The sequence below is a fragment of the Erpetoichthys calabaricus genome, chromosome 12, assembly GCF_900747795.2.
Source record: "Erpetoichthys calabaricus chromosome 12, fErpCal1.3, whole genome shotgun sequence".
Taxonomy (NCBI): domain Eukaryota; kingdom Metazoa; phylum Chordata; class Cladistia; order Polypteriformes; family Polypteridae; genus Erpetoichthys; species Erpetoichthys calabaricus.
The window spans coordinates 110,952,916-110,973,419 of NC_041405.2; the positions used below are offsets into that span (position 1 = coordinate 110,952,916).

At 39.5% G+C, this 20,504-nt stretch overlaps 1 protein-coding gene across 4 annotated transcripts in view; it reads right to left on the reverse strand.

Annotated features, from left to right (window-relative positions):
* The window catches only part of frmpd3 (FERM and PDZ domain containing 3), a 779,808-nt gene that overhangs the window by 37,784 nt on the left and 721,520 nt on the right, over positions 1-20,504 (reverse strand). For all 4 annotated transcript variants that reach the window (XM_028816887.2, XM_051934418.1, XM_051934416.1 and 1 more), the window contains one exon: positions 1,548-1,679. In XM_028816887.2, the coding sequence (XP_028672720.2) occupies positions 1,548-1,679 (132 nt within the window). The remainder of the gene's footprint in view (positions 1-1,547; positions 1,680-20,504) is intronic.

A 20,504-nucleotide genomic window follows, 5' to 3' on the forward strand; every position in this document is an offset into this window, starting at 1 on the left:
GTAACAGCAGTTTAATGGTAGTGAAGAGCGAACAAAGCTTTGATTTTCTGGTCACCCTGCAAATCCATCCTCATGTGTGGTCACAAGCTCAAGATAGTGACTGAAATGAGGTTCCTGCACAGAGTTGCTTGGCTTCACAGCATAGAAAGACCAGGCACAGCTGGTTGAGATAATTTAGATGCCCCTGGGCACTTCCCATGGGTAGTGTATTGGACACTTCCCAGATCCAAGGGGCACTATATCTCACTACTGACTTGCAAATATTGCTGAGGTTAGCATAGCATGGCCTGGTCTGTATAACCTGGCATGTTTCCAACTTGATTCTGACAAAGAGAAGCAGATTGAAATGGAAGTGATCTGTACTGAAGAGCAGCATGTAGGTGAGCATCAAAGAAGCGGTAAGAGCTGGAAAACCTGCACACCATAAAAAAGTTTTGAGATAAAGAGTAAAGCTAAAGAAAGAGTTTTTAAAAAGCCTCAAAAAGGACAGGTGGCACAAGGTTGATTTCTCCCATTTCTGCTGTATGGGCAAGCAACAGAATATTTGTTCTTTACATGATTAATGTGATTCACTCTGCATTTCAGTACATTAAATAATAATGTCACTGATTATGATTATATTCAATAATTGCAATATATAATATGTTTTTTGGCAAATTTAAATACAATTTTGTGCATTTCTTTATTGTGAGTTTCAACAAAACCCTTTTTAAAAATTTTGAACATTGGTATTGTACAAATGGTTTCCTGAAGTGATTCATTATTTTGAGTTGATTAAAATGATTCATTCAAAAAGATCTGTTGCTCGGGAATTGCACAATAGTCCCTTAATGGCTGCCATGTTTGTTAGCCAGCAAATCAATAAGACAGGAGATTTTTTGACAATTTCTTATAATAAGTTTTAATGGCAGACATTTTAGTCCACTTCCTACTATCTCAAAATAATAAATACAAAAAGACTGATTTGGGCTCTGACAGTGGGGAGATAAAGGGATACTGCCTTCACCTTTGGCCTTCCACTGGTTTTATTCCCCATTTAAAATACTTTCCCTTTCAACAATATTAGATATTTTTGGTGCTACTGAAATATGAAAATCACTTCTTCTTCAGAGTCAATGATGCTTCAACTTGTAGTCATGTTATTCCATTACTATAAGCAACAAGGCCTGCCCAGCATGTTGAGATGTGACGCTGAACATGCTAACATGTTAACTGCTTCATTAACCCGTGAACTGCACCTTTGTGAAAGCATCTTGTTTAAACATACTTTGTGCCATTTGATACCACCTTTAAGCTATTACTTGTATCATAATTTTAAATAGGAAAAGTAATCAGTGTGTTCTGAATGTGTTTTTTTTAATGTAACATTGTGAAGATTTCCATGGTGAGCATAATTTTTTTAAATTTTGCAGGTGCATGCTGACAAAGCATTTCGATGACCCATATGTTATATTTGTTCAAACAATCTATGCAAAAGAGCACTGTAAGCACCTTCTCCTTTACACACACTCATGATAAAAAAAGAAATATTCAGTTGCAGTGCTTACATGAGTAAGAGGCTGGCTGTCCTGGAGAATGTGCAAACGGTGATTCTGATCTGAGCCACCAAACTCGAGAACCAGGGCAAAATGTTCAATATAGCGGAGGGATAGTCGATCTTGCAGAGACACCATCACATCCTGCAATTAAAAATGAAGAAGATTTCATAAGAATGAGACGGTTCATCTGAAATAATTCTTATGTGGAGGGGGAAGTACTTGTTCATATAAACAATATGCCAAATGCTAGTCAACACAATATAAATATAGCGCTGTTCATGCTTCTTGGTAAGTAACACTTAGCTTTAAGTGTTACAATTTCGGCAAATTGAAATAGACCTTACAACAGGTTTATCCTGTTTAATGCTAATAAATGCCAATACTGGTCAAAACTGTGACAAAGTGTCAATGAAAGGCAAATCTGCTCATTGTTAATATTAAAATACATCAAGGTAAGGAAATAGATAGAGGAGGGAAGGATATAACATACCAGAAAATAAATGTATAATTCAAGAGCTGTCACAAAGACTGATAAGATAGTACAGCGAAATAAATGTAAATGTAATACTCAATTGAAAACACTCAACTTCACATTTATTACATTTCTAGACAGCTTTAAACATAAAAAAACAGAAACTCTGCTCTTATAGAAGTGATTTTTATCTTGTTCAAATTTAAACAGAGTAATTACTCATTCATATTTCCATATAACTCAGTGTAGTGTAGTCCTGAATCACAAGGAGGGAAATAAAGAGTCTTCCTGACTAGGAGCCCAGTCCAGTATGGAATATACAAATACTAGCTGCATGTGGTCTTTGGGACAAAAAACACCCCGAAGATGCCCTAGGAGTTTTACTATATTCATGAACTTGGATACGCATCAGCTAACTCTTAAGAATCACGAAGTACCAAGGATTTGGACCCATCTGTGCTTGCTGCCCCACTGGCTTTCATAAGAAGACACTGGCAATACCATATCTTAGCTGTATTGCTCACATAAGGGTCCTATTAATCTATGTCTTGAGAAAATACCTCCAGCTAGACAAGGTATTTAGTGAAAACTTCAAATCTTGCCTTCCGTTGCTGAGGTGTTTCACTTGCATGTTGCTGAGCCGTGACCTTTGCTTTGTTTCAGTGTTGTGTCTCCTCATCTGTGTCATTAGCACAACATTGTCGTTGCACAGTGGCATTTGCTACAAAAATGTCTTTCATAGTAAGAAGTGAGGTGCGTGCAAGTGCCAAAAAAATGTGAAAGTGCATGCATGTGCCCTCTAGTGACTGTGGGTGAGCGTGAGCAGACCACACACACAGGTCTTTTGTTTATACAGGAGAACCTCTGGTCACGAACGTTTCTGAACATTTACAAATCGGGTTACGATCAAATAGTGTGCCATAACTTTGCATATGTTCACGACCACACGCTCTGGTGGTGAACAAAAACACTGGTGGCCAGTTTCCCTACACACGTTCGTATGCGCCAATGATTTCCCATTCTCTGTTTCCCATTTTCTTTTGTTTGCGTATACAGGGAGTTATAATGTTAATCAAGCAGAGGCCTCAAGTGCTGGAAGAGGTGGAAAAACTGTTGCTAGTGTGGTTGAACGAGAAGCAACTTGCAGGGGATAGCGTAAGTGAGCCGATCATAAGTGAGAAAGCCAGGAAGATTCATGGCGATTTGCTGAAAAAAAAATCCTTCTTCGAGTGGCAAAGGTAAGGAGTTTAAAGCCAGTAGAGGATGGTTTGAAAAGTTTCACAAGAGAAGTGGCATTTAATTTTTTTTCCCTGTGCTTAAAACTCATAAAAAAGTGTTTACAACGAGCGGTTTGTAAGGGTCTAGCGCGAACTCTTACAATGTTAGTTTTCTCTGTTGTTCAAGATTTTCTCAGTGTTATTCAATGTTTTTACATTTAGTTTACTATTACACTATGCATTCTATGGTATAATTAACTATTTTTGTCCTTAAAAAAATATATATTTACATACAGTTCATGCAGTCTGGAATGGATTAATTGTATTTACATACAATCTTATGGGGAAATTACGTTCGGGTTGCGACGAATTACGGTCATGACCAGAGGTACCACTGTATATGTCTAATTCTTAAGTCAAGATGATTTAAGGAGATGCATTTTGGACTCTGAGTGGAAATTACAGTTGTAAATTACCTATATTTATATAGCACTTTTCAAGACACTCAAAGCCCTTTATTGACAGAGGAGGGAGCCAGTTCAAATACTACCAATGTCCAGCATCCACCTGGATGATGTTTTGGCAGCCATTTTGTGTCATTATGCTTATCACATATTTTTTAATAGGTGGTGAAGAGGTGTGAGGGATAGTTAACCAATTAGAGATGGGTGATGATTAGGAGGCCAGAATGACTAGGCCATGATTGTCAATCTAGCCAGGGCATCAGGAAACACCCTACCCTTTATGAAAGATGTCCAGGGATGCTTTATGACCACAGAGAGTCAGGACCTTGGTTTTACGTCTCATCTGAAGGACGGTGCCATTTTTACAGCCCAGTGTCCCCACCACTGCACATTCAGACCACAGCACAAGTGCCCCCTGCTGGCTTAACCAACACCTCTTCCAGCAGCAACACAAGCCTTTCCACAATGTTCTCCCATCCAAGTACTGGCCAGGCCTGAACATGCTTAGCTTCAGGTGGACTACCTGTTCTGAAGTGCATGTGCTATGGCTGCTGGATTAACCATGAGCCATGTCACTCATGACCAAAAGGGGTTTAACTATGTCACAACAACAGTGAAAAATAAGTAAATTTACATGGATTAAGCAGCAACAGACAGAACACATTAAAATTCCAAATGCATTCAGGATTTTCTTATATATCTGAAAAGCACAATGCAAAATTCATCTCTCTACTGTATATGGACTTCTCAAAACGTTTGTTTCAGATAAAGAGGATCCATTCACCAGTAACGAATAGGAATTGTTGCTAAAAAAAACTATAGGTCAAAGCTTATTTGTTTATTGTTTTACCATGTTTTATGAAATGGATTAGCTAACATAGACTAGCACCCCATCCAGGATGGTTTATTGAACCTTATGCCCATTACTTATGGGGCAGGGACTGGCTCATTTTGGCACTATGATTAAATTAGGTATACAAGCAACTTAAACTTTTAAAAATTTCTGGACTTGATTCTAGTCTCAAACTGTGTATCTTCAGGGAAGAAGTGCTTCTTGTTTCATGACTTGTTCATGGTTCATGTTGTGACTTGAATTACTGTATATGACAACTGCTTATTGTTGCTGAAACATGTTATGTGGAACACAGTTTCAAGGCAGGAACAGGCTAGATAAATATTTCCATTGTAAATTCGGTTTGTTACATTATAATCTGACTTGTTGCCTGGATGTTTATAGCCTTTTCCAGTCATTCAGTAGTTCCCCAGGGTCTATGTCATATTGCTATGGGCTATAACCTTGTTTACTGTGTTAAGTGCCTTTGCCATGAAAGGTGCTATGTAAAGATGTTTTGCTCATCGTAATCTTTCAGGACCTGCCTTTTCCACACTGTTTATTTTTGCCCCTCTAACACTAAACAATCTATTCTTCTTTCCTTATATATTCACTTCTAAACATCAAGATAACCCTTGCATGGTGTGGTGGGAAATATTGTTTGAATGGGAATTGCAAAGTTTTAACAGTATTGTAAAGGATTCACTGCTGTTTTTCATGTGAAAATGATATTCTGTTTCAAAATCCTTCCCCATTGTTCACAGATTGGCAACCCTGTCAATCTTGCTTCAATAAACTCAGTCACCAAGAGCTCCCAAAGCACTATTTTCCACTTTCTATCATATTTAGAAGACAAGTGTGGACATGTTCATTTTATTGAAAGGCATTGCTTAATCCCTAAATTCAGTTTCCGTTGTTTTTCTTAATTACACTAGGCAATTCCAAACTCTCACTTACAATATGCAAGTTGTAAAATTTTGGTCTAATAGGTAACTATTAAAAATATAATATTAAAATACATAATTTAAGATAGATAGATAGATAGATAGATAGATAGATAGATAGATAGATAGATAGATAGATAGATAGATAGATAGATAGATACTTCATTAATCCCAAGGGGAAATTCACAAATTTAAGCATAGTATTGTACATTTCTCAGTAATATTTATTAGCATTTAATCGTGAAAGTGACCACAAAAGGCACTTTAGCCACCAAAGGTTCTTTTTTTTTTATTGGTGGACAAGATTATCCTGGAAAAGCCTAAACTATTAAGCTTGTTGTATGGTGTAAGATGCTAGGGGTCACTATCACCCCTTTAACCTCAACAGACAGATACACTGGACACAGGTTAAAAGCACCAAGATGATTTTTAATGCCTTTCTTCTTAATAAACTGTGCCCTCCAAGCACCACAAGCACAAGAACAGGTAATAAACACAAGAATATTCACAATACACAATTCTTCTCTCCTCCACACTTCCCAGCAAGCTCTGTAACACACCTCCCAACTCCGGCTTGCCTGCAGGGTTCACAGCAGTCCTTTAAATAGTTCTTGACCTGGAAGTTCTGTTCTTCCTCCCACGTGACTTGCCAGCATTTTCGGGTCAGATAGAGGACTTGAATTTTTCTTCAGTCCGGAAGTACTTCGGAGCTTCCTTCCTCGTGACTTGGGAGAATTCCAGGTTATAGATGAGATTTTTCTTCTCCGGTCCTCTTGCAACGTCCCCTGGCAGCACACACAGGACCCAGCAGGGCTGTGGTATTAAACTACATGTTCCATAGTTCTCTACAGGAATCCGGGGCACGGCTGCAGTCCATGGGAGCTATCATCTAGTGTTTTGGTGGAGGCAGTATCCTTGAAAGTCTGCTTTCACCCATCCTTCCATCACAGGGATGTCCTGGCCTGGTTGAGCTGCCGGCCATCTCTTACAATGGGTACTTTCTACATTACTTACTATTGGAATTCTTAACAAGGTCTGGCTACCTTTTTAAAGGATTCAGCACTAAACTTCTGAAATATCTTAACAATGGCTGAGACCAAACTTCCTCTCAGTTTCCTACACTGCAAGAGCTGAATGGTTATGAACAGAGACTGGCTACCCTAAAAAGATTTTAGACAGCATACTCTAATGAGGGCTGGAACCTGCTTCTGCCAGGATCACAGAACACGGTCTGCTCTTGGTATGCTACCTCTGAAAGCATTCAACCTGAATAAGAACAACTTCTTATATTGCTGGACATCTTAACACTTATGACTTGGGTTAGACTGTGTGAAAAGAACGCTGTATAGCACCCGACCCAGCACAGACTTACACAGAGGCACGTGTAAAAACACAACAAGACTTTTATTTTCTTCACCCACAGGCAATACACAGTCCCAAAAGCAGTTAAACCACAACACACAACCCTTTTTCTGACATCACCACTCCTCCCAGGCAACCTCGTCCTCTTCCTCCCAATTCTGGCCCTGAGTGGTGGTTGCTGGTCATTTTTATAGCCCACCCAGAAGTGCTCCAGGTGCTTGATCACTTGTTCCTGATTGCACTTCTGGTCAGGGCTATGGAGTTGTCCAGGCTGGCTCCGAGATCCATGCAGCAGCCCCTGGCGGCCACCCCAGATCCCCACAGGGTTGTGGAGAACTCCATTTCCCATGAAACCCTGCGGGAAACTGAGGCACTATCGTCAGCCAGTGAAGCTGCCACCAAGTGTCCCGGGGGAAGTACTGAGGAGCCCATGGCTGCTCCCCCGGAACATAAGTAGAAGGGGCATGGGACCCGGCCGCTTGCCACAACTGCTAGTGTCAGCAATGTCAGTAGTGTCAATTGTTTGCATGAACAACAAACTGGACTGGTCTGACAATACAGTGGCACAGTACAAGAAGGCCCAGAGCAGACTGTACTTGCCAAGGGCACTCAGGTCTTTTGATGTGTGCAGCAAGCTGCTGGAAATGTTCTACCAGTCCATAGTAGCCAGCATGGTGTTCTATGCTGCAGTCTCGTGGGGAAACAACTTGAGGTCAAAAGAAGAGGAATGCCTTAACAAACTTATCAGGAAAGCCTGCTCCATCATAGAGACACGTTGGAAGCCGTTGTGGAAAAGATGGTGATGGCAAAATTGGATGCCATCATGAAAAATCTCTTCCAGGAGTTGATCTCTTTTTAGCCACAGGCTCATTCCATCCTTTGTTTTATGTTTCAGCTGCAGCATGCATCTGAATTTCCTCATGGGATGAAGAAAGGTTTATCTAATCTAATCTAATCTAATCTAATCTAATCTAAACAGCAAAGCAGTTTCTGTGACATAATACACAAATTTTGTTTCAATCTAAATTTATACTTATTTGCAGAGAAACCAGGCATACACCCAAATGTTAGATAAAATAAGAAATTAATACATACAACATGAACAATTCAAATCAGAGTCACACAGCAAGGTTCTGTCAGGTGGTTAACTGGGTTTTAGTTTTAAAAGTCTTTGTCTTCTTAGGCCAGATGTGATGCTAGCGAGTATAGGGATTGTTCTGTAGGAGGCTAAACTGTGAGAGATGTCAAAGAAGTGTTTCCAAATCCTCTTCTTTTATACAGTGCCTTGGTGGCTGATCATACAAGAATCACATCAGCTAAAATAGTACAATTGATAATTTCCAATGGTCTTGGTACTTGTCAGTGAAGCTACTTTTAACTAAATGTGATAATATGTTAATGTTCTTTCTTCCATATGGTGTAACAGCAGGTGAACATAAAGGCTAAATGGGTGGCTGCTGGGACTGTGGAACTACAGAATTGCATGACATTTCCTAAGTTGCTTATTACACAGGTTGGCACATGTGCAGTGGTAGAGCCAGCGTGCACCGCATATGCACTTGCACCTGATTGATGCCGTTTATAATGTTCACAGTCTGGCAGTCCACATTTGAGAAAGTGCGCTACTCCAATAAAGATGATAATCCCTTGGGGTTAGAGGAAAGAATCAGTTTCTTCCTGGCTTTCCAGCACCATAGACCCTTTGGGATACTCTCTTGTTTTACTTGCTAAGCACTGGTCTTCCTTTTTTGCACCATCTTTGTAGTAACTGTTGTTAAATCTATTATGTTTAAAAGCCAGGGCAGATGAAAGGAGAAATGGCGAGACTAGGCAATAAAAAGCGATCATTAGAAAAGATGAAGTGGGAGATTAAAAGGTTAGTTGGTCATTAAGACCTGAGGAAATGTGTGATCCCACACTGAGCATGTGCTTAGCTTCTTCTGTTTTTCTTTGAAAAGGGTCTTTGAAACCCCTTGAAAGAACACAGAGAGATCAGTATAGCTGTGATCAAGGGATGTGAAGTGCTCTACAATGGGCTTTGTAAGTTCTTTAATTTTAATGTTTCAAATGTGCTCTGTGAAACAATGTGCCAGTCGGACTGCACTCCTACAAAAAATGCAGCAAATAAGATTTTTTGACCGGCAAGAGGCCTGCTATTTAATATTGAATTTAACAGGGGGATCAAATACAATTGTATTGTGGCAAGCAATACAGTGGGTCTTGTTACAACTCTAAATGCCTGGTAAGGAATGTGGCTCTCATCTGTGAAGTGAGCTGTGGGTGAGAATCTTCTGCAGGTTAGGTGGTTAACTGAAGGAGATCAAGTAAGGGTTAGCAAAAAATGCTGCTATAGAATGATCAGTCTGCAAAATGGGGAAATTTTGTTTATCTACCTGTGGTAAAGATAGAGTGTTGGACTGGGAGGACCAGCAGGATTTCATTATTGGGTTTCCTCTTAGAGTTTATTTTAAAACGATGATGTGTGATGTTATGTCGAGCTGCTGCTGTTGTTATTGCTCTGAGTTGAAGTAGAGAACTCTTCTTGTGTTGGAGTACACTCTTGTCTTTCCTTACATAGTTCTTTGTCTGTGGTGTGGTATGATGCTGCTTTTTCAGCTCACTGTTACGCACTTTGCTGTGCCTTCTGCACCTCCACAGGGAACAGCATGACTCTTTCTGGACAAGAGTGTAGACGTTCTGCTTCTTATCAGACTTCTCAGACAGGGCTCAGTCACTGGCACAGAGCTTGGGTTGGCGGACTGGATCTTAGAGCTAGTTCGAGGTGTCCAGCTCCAAGAGTATAGATCATTGGCATTCAGCTCACTCCTGAAAGAGAGCAGCTCATCAGCTTTTAGGTTTCAGAGAGAGACGTGGTGAATGCAGCTAGTTTTAAAGGAAAGTGTAACTTCTGGTGATATGATCAAGGTCACTTTCAGTTACAGAACCAGTGCCTTCTTATAGGAGCATTATTTTGTCTATCACATACATGCATGTTTAGTTTGCAGTCACAAGACTAAGATGAATATCTGATTTACACCTTTGTTATCTGAAGAAGTACAGCACTGGCCAATATTTGGCCTTAATAGGCCTTGTGTACCACTCAAGCCTAGCAAAACAGGCAATACCAACTTTGTAATACATCAAACATGCAAATAATATTATCACTGTATTGTGTGTGTGTGACAAAACATTTAATTCTGCTACTACCACTACAGGGCTCTGAAAATAAGAATTTAAGAATATGTACATGGTGTCTTTTGTCACTTTATTGTAATTCTGCACACATTTTCTGTAACATTCATCCTATTCTGCAGGAGCTCCATGAGAGTCACCTACCAAAACCTGTGCACACCAATCTTGATATACTGTATGTCACAGAAGCTGCATGGACTGAGAGGCAAACATGTTTTTCTTTACTTGAGGCATTTATTTCCACAATTAATATCATAATGAGAAAGAGTCAGACAGTGAAGTACAAGCAAGAATAAAATATCCAAGGACCTACAATACCCTGTTGAGATGGCATATAGGTGGGATTTTTTAACAGGTATTATCTGTTTAGTGATGTTTATTTTAGTCTGTCTTTGATGTTGTCCTATGTATTCGGGAGGGGATACTGTGCCTTTAAACAGGTCTCCCCCACAAATGTACAGCTGGGATTCTTTCTGGGGATTTCTGTTTAATCCATCAAATATTCATTTGTGATTGACTATTTAACTATAAGGCTGGTAGGTATATACCGTATTTTTCACTCCATAAGACGCACTTTTTTTCCCCCAAAAGTGGGTGGAAATATCTGTGCATCGTATGGAGCAAATATTGCGTCACAAACCGTGATGTGTATTACCTGACAAAAGTCAACATCCAGGGGTAGAGGGTGACAATCAGCTGTTAATGGTGACAAAACTCATCGTTACGTTACAGGCATTCCCTGACTGCTTGGAGGAATGTTAGACTCATTGACTCGGCATCTAATCCTTGCGTGTGCGTGAGTTATGAAATGCAAACAAATGTAAACAAAGGCAAGATGGCATCGACATCTCACGAGGGAGTGAAGCGAGTGCAGAAAACAAAATACTCAGCAGACGATGTTTTGCTCATTATCGCTGAGTCGGACTCTGATTTTTCAGAATCTGATTTTGTTGAGAGTGATCAGGAGATCGAGCAAGAGAGTGAGGAACTGGCATCAGCTGATAGGACACCAGGCCGATGCTGCCCCAGCTGATCGGCTGCGAGCTGAACGTATTCGCGTAGCCGATGCACCTACAGCAAGGTTCGTGTGGGAGGAATACCCAGAAATTTGTCTGTGGGAGCCAAACTGGCTACTGGACTTCGCAAGACAGCATGGCTTGCTGTTGGACACGACAGATTACCAGCTGCTGGACTATTTCACGCTGTTCTTTCCTGAAGCTGCCTTTCAGCTACTGTCAGACAAGACAAACAGGTATGCAGAGCAATTTTTTGAATCATGGGCTGCTCTTGTACCGCATTCTTGTTTTTCAAAATGGAAACCCACAACAAAAGATGAGATGAAGGGCTCTGTGGCATTGCAAATAGAGATGGGACTAGACTGGCAATATAACTTCAGGGAGCATTGGTCCAAACGTTCTTTGTCCCTTGGAGCCATGTGATAGGTATGTGCTCCTGCAAAGTGATTGTGAGCAACTGAGCTTCATAAATTCTGACACTAGCGATGAGGAGTTCTTGGGGTTTCCAGAAAACTAGAAGAGTGCTTGAACGTTAAAGTCTCTACTCATTTGTTAATGACAGTGATGATGGTTCTTAATACCGCTGTTAACTTTACATGGTTGAAATATTATTCTGCTATATGTTATTAAATATATTAGTACACCATTTGGTTCAGAATATTTTTTTTCTTGTGTTCCTCCTCTAAACCTAGGTGCGTCTTATGGAGCAAAAAATACTGTAAGTCTTTTTTACATTCAATTCAAAACATATCGGTGACATCTTTGATAGGTTCAGTGTGGACTGAAAAAGACTACTTCTGATGTTGAACCAGAACACAACAGCCCCATTTTACTTCTAAAAGTGTGGGAGGCACATTTATAAAGATTCAGAGTTCCCTGGGCATAGTGAAACTGTTTGCCAGTGGGCCACCAATCTATCCCAGACTATCAAGCAGGTTTATTCATGTCACGCATGCGCGTTGGAGGATCTCCTATTGGGCTCTGTCGAAGTATGTAATAAACCACTTAAGATGAAAGGAGGCACAATTGCTAACACTGCCTTCTCCTTCTCTCCACACAGCACCGAGAAACTGCCCCTTCTGGTTCCCCAAACATTTTGGCAAGAGAGACTCACTGAATGGAACTCCTGAGAAAACTGACACTAATCCATGGCTGGGAGCTGAGCCTTACTTTTGTTATTTGAAGCCCGAAGACAAGGGCAATAATGCCTAAGGAGCATTTTTTTTTGCTTGAACTTTCTTTTAATTAAACAGGACAACCCAGCTGGTTTCCCAAATTTTCTTTGGCAAGCCTATCATTCCTCAACTTGACCACACTTAACATCATCTATCAGAAGATGCTTTGAAGGCTGCTTTATACATGATCTTAACTTAAACTTAAAGCATCACAGTACTGTACATGTGCATGTATTATGATATTTAATTTGCTATGAATAATATATTTTAAATTTTATGCTATATGTTTTCATAAAGTTTTGTTGTTGGTTTTATTGGATTGATGGCCATTAGGATTTGGTGCTAGCTAGTTTTCCCATACCTCATTTTAAAGCGTAGTCACTGACTGGTACGTTTTGAAAATCTAGTGGCACATCTAAATACCTGTAACGTTAAGGGGTTGCTACATCATGAACATCTGAAGGTTATATTGAAAAAGCAGCTTACTTAACTTGATATTCTTGCACCACTGACCCTGAGTTTTCTCTCTGTCTCTCTCTTTTTTGTGGTATCTGAAAAACATTTTTCCAACTAAAACTCTTCCATCCTGTTCTGAGGTCAGTAGGCCCTAGCATGGAGTGTCCATTTTAAACTAAACATGGGGTTGATTTCCAGTTCATAATATCCTCCAAGAGCCTCTGATTATTCTTGCTCCAGTGATTTTCTATTAACACGTACGTGGTCCTGACCCACATTGCATCAAAACAGCCACCATATTAAATTCAAACTGTCATCTCACTTCTTGTTTGTTCTGCTTAGAGTTGAGACTTAATTTAAGTCTAGCCTGAGATTTACCCAATAAGAATGGCAGGATATATTTATTCATGCATTTCTTCCATTGAAGATGACGCCTTTACCAAAGCATAATTTTTATTAGCTGTGCTACCCTTCTAAGATGGGTTGAAATCTAACTAATCAGCATTAATGTTAGCAGTGAATGCATTTGTCTCTGTTATATGCCATTTGGAATGTGATTTGTGAAAGCAGTGCTAATGTTTGTGATGCAGTATCTATTGGAAGGACAAATGGAATGCATTTTATTACTAAACATTTTTGTAATGTGCCATCTTTTGGAATGACAGAGACATAGCAACTGGACGGATATACAGACAGACACACACAGATACATCCTTTTATTAAGGTGGACACCGGTTAAATGCACTTGATACTAAAGCTGGTTCTTAAATAAGAGTAAACAACTTATTAAATTAACTAATGCTCATTGAGTTATTTGAGCAATTTGGAAATTGAAGTTCTTAGTTGTGATTTGGCTCAGTGTTAGTAAGTGTGTTCTGTCTCAGACTGAGACAGTAAGCATTTTTATAAAAAGAAACGTTGTACTCATAACCAAAATATCAGTCTGATCTGTCGCCAATTTTAGAACATTAATCGAAAATCAAAGATGCAAATACTGGAAAAAAATGTTCAATAACCAAAAAAGATTTTTGAATTGTCAAGGAATACACTAATGGCATTATCGTAAAATATTTAGACATTTTGAGGCTCTGTGTGCAGACCTTTATATGTTTGCACCAATGAGGTCCGTCATTGTCTCAACTTTTAAATCCAGCGTGAAGACTCTGTGGACCCTGACTAGAGCCGCTGATTAGCTGTGCATACTGCGCTTCTCTGTATTAGTCATTTGTACAAAAAAATAAGTTTCACAATATTTTCAAACCATTCTCAAACCTCCTCTTCTCAGTATCTGGATGCCACTGCTCTACTGCTAAGCTGCCTCTACAGCATATGGAAAAATCATCTCAGATAAAGGAATGCCTGAATCATCAGATGGAAAGATTCTCTCATCAGATTGGATGGCCAGCACAGACTATAGAAAACCCAGGAGCACATAGACAGCCAATTGGCCGACTTCTTGAGGACAGTGCTTTATTTTTGACTTTCTCTTTTACAATTTTAATCTCCACCATTGACAACTGGCCATAGTTCATCAATTTATTAATGAACAGGTGGCTGTGAATAGTTTGCTATTGCAACATTGGCAAAATAGCTTCTTCCATGAACAAAACAAAATGGTATTGTGGGGAAGAAGTTAAAAATGTACAGCTTTCTCAAAACACATGCTAGACAGAATCTAATCTGATTCCTTAGGTCATAAAACCACAGAGTTGACATACAGGTTGTGAAAATCTGTCCAGGATCTCTCACAAAAAATACATTTCAAACTTCAATCATAACACTGACCAGCACCCTTGTCTAGAGCTGACTTCTGGATTATGCCTGAACCTCCCAGGATAGGTTTTGACCCTTGTGACATTTAAACTGGATTAAGCAAGTTTAGTAATGGATGGATATGTGACCCTTGCAGTAGGTTTCATTATTAAGATACCTCACATCTCAGCTCCATTTAATCATACTCTTCTTAAAGTGTTTTCAACGACTCCCAAGAATAATGTGGCCTGTTAACCCAGATCTGTGTATCTCTTAATGGCATTCGCAGCTAGATTCAAGAAGAATTTTTATCGGTAATTGAAAATTATGTGAAACTTTTCATTTTCTCCCAGTTCTTTGAAGAATCGCTTTGATATGTCTTTCTCAATTATGTAATTACATTTAGGCCTTGATACTTTCCTCTAAGCACTAAATGATAAGTGTGGAAAACTGATTATCAGGCTTGGACTATCAGAATCTGCTCCTTTATTGTAGACTCCTTCACATTTAAAGTATGAAAAATTTGGGATGGCTTTTTTGGTTATCAAGATTGATTGACTATCTCTGGGAAAATATGTCAGCTGATCTGAACTTCTGAATTATCCAAATGTTGTTAAACTATAAATGAACTTGGTGTAGTATAGAAAAAAGTAAAGATCAAAGTAAGGTTGTACAGACACATATACTGCTTAAAGTGTATTCATAAGACAGAACTTTCTGTGGAACAATCACTCTGACTCCTTATATATCAGAATTAGAACATGTGTAGGTATTGACATTCTTCTATCGACTTAATTAGCACCAGCTCTATAAGTTCCCTGGAGTGTCACTGCCCTTGGTGCTTCCATTTAATGGCAACAGCTTTCTGAGAATGAAACAGGTAAACATCTTTTATAACCATTTCCTCTGAACATATGGTACCTGTCAAAGAATTTACAATGTCTTCACACTCCATTTAATCACCTCGGAATAAAATCAAGAGCCAGTCTCTTACTATATGTGAGACTGCAAAATACTTGCTTTGAAAAATTAAGTTATGTATTAACCTATTTTAAGGTAAACATGTAACCAACCATAAAAATATATGAAAATGTAATGAAAAAAATATTTATGTGAATAATTAGACATGATTCTGCTTTCTGGAGAAAGGGATTTTGTCTTTTTTTTTTCTTTTTCTTTTTTACTATATTCCTGAATAGGGATGTCATAACACCAGAATTTCTGCATTCGATACAAAGCCAGTGAAATTTCACGATAATCAATACCTTTTCGATGCCACAGCAAAAACAGAAATCCCATTCATTCATTGGCATACTTAACCAGCTTGCTCTTTATATCCATCCATCCTCTTCCGCTTATCTGAGATTGGGTTGCGGGGGCAGCAGCTTGAGCAGAGATGCTCAGACTTCCCTCTCCCCGGCCACTTCTTCTAGCTCTTTCAGGGGAATTCCGAGGCATTCCCAGGCCAGCTGAGAGACATAGTCCCTCCAGCGTGTCCTGGGTCTTCCCAGGGCCTCGTACCGGTTAGACGTGCCCGGAACACCTCACCAGGGAGGCGTCCAGGAGGCATCCTGATCAGATGCCCGAGTCACCTCATCTGACTCCTCTCGATGGGGAGTAGCAGTGGCTCTACTCTGAGCTCCTCCAGGATGACCGAGCTTCTCACCCTATCTTTAAGGGAAAGCCCAGACACCCTGCGGAGGAAACTCATTTCAGCCACTTGTATTCGCGATCTCGTTCTTTCGGTCACTACCCATAGTTCATGGCCATAGGTGAAGGTAGGAACGTAGATCGACTGGTAAATTGAGAGCTTTGCCTTTTGGCTCAGCTCCTTTTTCACCACGACAGACTGATGCAGAGCCCACATCAATCCGCCTGTCGATCTCCCGCTCTATTCTTCCCTCACTCGTGAACAAGACCCCGAGATACTTGAACTCCTCCACTTGGGGCAGGATCTCGCTCCCAATCCTGAGAGGGCACTAAACCCTTTTCTGGCTGAGAACCATGGTCTCGGATTTGGAGGTGCTGATTTCCATCCCAGCCGCTTCACACTTGGCTGCGAACCGATCCAGAGAGAGCTGAAGATCACGGAGCTTGCTCTTTATATTCCTATCCAATTCATTTATATATATTAAGAACAGCAGCAGCCCTACCACTGACCCCTATGGAACACCACACTTAACATCAGCCAATTCTCATAAGGTTCCTTACACCATCACCCTCTGTTTCTTGTGTCTGGGCCAATTCTACACTCAGCTACACACAACACCCTGAACTCCCACATTTTTTAGTTTGATGTCCAACCTCTCATGTGGCACCTTATCCAATGCTTTCTGAAAGTCAAGATAAATAATATCATATGCTCCACTTTGATCATATCCTTTTGTTGCTTCCTCATTCCTCATATGCAGCAGCAGTGGACAACATAATCAGTCGGTCATCTATAATGAAGGCATTCACCATGTTGATGTGAGCTTGTGTGCACGATGTTGATGGTCGACCAGATCAAGCTTCATCCGCTACACTTGTTCTTCTCGCTTTAAATTTCTGTGCATTCATAGATTTTTTATTGAGTCATACAGTTTTCTCCACTGTGCTGAGCCAACATCCTTCAGTGAATTTTACTCTGCTGAAAAATATCACATTATGGCACACTGTGTAACAATGTTGCAATCTGGAGTGTTGCATCCAAGTTCATTTGACCTTGGCTTCAACTAGAATAATATCAGGGCATTGTGCTTTGTGTGTTTGGGCTACCCATAAGCCATCATAAACACGTTGTATTGCATCACCTTCTATCCGTTGAGGTTACCGCATATTTTTCAAATTGTCTTTACTTTTTCTTTTAACCTTGTACTAAGTGGTAGACGGAAACTGGTAATGCGGTGCACTATTATTTAGTCTGTTCACTGTTCTAATTCATGAAGACATAACAAATAGCCAGAAGTTTACGAGGTTATGAGGTACCAAACACAGCAAGTGTATGATTCACAGAGTGTGATAAGCATAAGTTTAATATGTCACTGTATTCTGTGCAAATATATTTTATAAATCTTCCATTTTCATGCACAGTTGACACAGAGCCAGATTTAGCACAAGGGTTCACCATATAGAACTGCTAGGCATGCAGTATGACATAAGACAAGACAGATAGACACAACTGGAAACAGGCAGTCGGACTGAGGACCTTTGTATACTATTTTTGTCTGTCAAAGTCAGCATGAAACTGTATGCTCTTTTGTCTTGTTTGGAATGGCATGATTCACCTAAGTGGGGGCCTGCCCGTGAAGAAAGTGTGCCTGGCACACCTTTGAAGCCAACGGACGGATGGGAGATAACGTTATCTGATCCACAGCAACGGTGAAAATGGAAGACTCTACACTTTGGGCCCCCACTCCTAAACTGGGTTCTTGCCTTTGGCTTCCTTTGTCTGTTATGCAGCGTAAGCCCATTAAACAAAGCGAAATTATTTCTCCTATGTGATTTCTTACCGCCGTATCACTAAGGGAGGGGTATCGCCTTTTAATATCATATCTATATAGTTTCGGGTTCTGTAACACGTGACAATTATAAAAAAAACTCATTCCCAGAGAGTTAATGCCCCCTGCCGGATACACAGAGATCTTGTCCACAAGAGCTGAATGCTTTGCAGTACACTTACAAGTAGCACTTTCAGCATCTATTATTGATTAATGATGTTGGCTACATTCAAGTGTGCTACCACGAATGAATGAGAAGGAATGTAATATGGAAACTGCTACATATAACAGAAAGTGGAAAGCATATACAAGAACTTTTTCCATATCAACACCTCAAACTTTTTCAAATATCTGTTGTCACACACGTGCAAGCAGGAGTCAACTAAAGGGCCTGAATAATGGCAATTCCACGTCCGACCGGGGGCGGCGGGGTGCACTAACTGTCTTTCTCAATCCCTTGCAGACCATTCTCAGGAAATCCCACAGGGTTCTGGCACCTTTGATGACATCACTTCTGGTCCCCGCCTCTGATGCTGTCACTTCCCGTCCCACCTCTGATGTCACCACTTCCGGTCCTGCCTCTGATGATATCACTTTCTACACTGGCCTTTAAAACCGCCATCTTGACTATATACTACAGTTCTGTTTTGGACTCAGTCTTGTGAACAACTCGCTATCTTTAAAAATACCTTTTTGCAGCCAAGGCACATTATACGGATGGCTGCCCCAAACCTTTATGATGTTTTATTGTCATTCTTGTGACACTGTATAAAACTTCAGAATAATTGGTCTATGTACTTATACTGTATACATAGCTAGATTTTAGAAGGGGAATACAGAAAAGCAAGCTTCATGGTTATAAACAATTTTTAATGGAAGGTTTTCTACAGTTAGTAATTCACTTATGACAGGTATAAGGGCCAATATTAGAAAGTTAAAGTTTTGAGTTAAACTCATATTAGTGTTTGCTTAATTTGAATAGAATATAATTTTCTTTCACCGTCATAGACAATGGTATAGCCTTTTACCCCCTTTAAGTTAATAAGAGACAGAACTTTCTTTGCTATAACTAAGATACGGTGTATTCATTGAGGCAGTTGTTGTTTACAATGGGTACCAGTGCTATCAGGGACTGCAAGACCCATTTACACCATGGAAGTGGGATAGGCATACAATTTTCTGACTGTTTAGAAATGCTTTTACCATATAAGCAAACTTAAAGAAATGAAACAGGAATTTTAAGCTTTAAACAGAACTTTTAAAAACTTTTAAAAACAAAGATATTTTGCCTGTGGAATCATTTTGACATGTCAAACTTTTGCTGAATCCAATTTTGCATACTAGAGCTGCTGAACTTTGGCAGTTTTGGGAAAACGCAGCTACAACAGGTGAGTTTTACACATTTCTTTGATATTATGTCAAATGTGAGACAAGTTAACTTGCATTTATGCATAAAATATCTGTAAATAATCTGCATTTTAATGTTTTTATACAACACCATAGTTCAGATTTCATTTTTGTTATAAAGGATTTAAAGTCGCTATTTAAAAGAGCCTTTTCAATGCCAGTAATGGTAATTTATCTACCTTTGCCAACATGCAGTTTATGTACAGTCTTTGTCTTCGGTGGCTACTGGCTGGACACAAAGCCGTAAGGCAAAATAAATGTTGCACTCACCTGTACTGCATTACATTTTTGCTGTTACTCATTGACCACCAACTTTTGTCGGCAACAATGAATTGGTGCTCCGTGTTAAGAAGTATCAAGTCGGACTCCTAATCTGTTGTCCACCAGCATTGCTTTTTTTTTTTTTGCTTTTGCATTTAACATGTTTGAGCAATCACAAGGGATGTTATCTGGCTTTTCTGTGTGAGAACTGTGCCCTATTGTGCATTTTTTTGATCATGTCACTTTATGTATTATTGTAAAGAGCTGTGTATTCATGTGTCACATTCTTTTAAAGGCTGTAGTTTTCTCCTGCTTCACCTGTTCATGAGTTATAAGCATACTACCATTTACAGTTACACTGCAAACAAAAAAATAAAAATATTAATAGTAGAAAAAAAAATGTGAATATTCAAATCTACTGCATATTGCATATTTGTTTGTTCTAAAGAAGTTAGAGCATTACTTTTGTGACACTCATCAAGCCGCATTATGACTCCACAAGACGTTACAACACCCACTTTGGAAAGCTCAGGAATATGCATTACACATTACAACATTCATGCAATCAGGCCATTCAGCCCTACAAGGCTCATCAAATCTATCTGCTTAAAGATCCCTAAAGTCCTACTCTATACCACACTACTTTTATACCACACTACTTTTTTATACCACACACTAGATTTTTCTGAATATGGTTCTCTGTGTGGAGAAAAAGTTCCTAATGTTTGTGCAGAATTTATCCTTAACAAGCTTCCAACTGTGCTCCCATGTTCTTGTTGAGCTCATTTTAAAGTAACACACTGGATCCACTGTGCAAATTCCTTGTAAAATTTTAGCAACAATCACGTCTCCACTTAATCTCCACTTGCATAAAAGCGAACAAAGTAAACTTCAAAAGATGAGATACAAGGTCTAGGTTCAAGGTTTCAGATGTAAA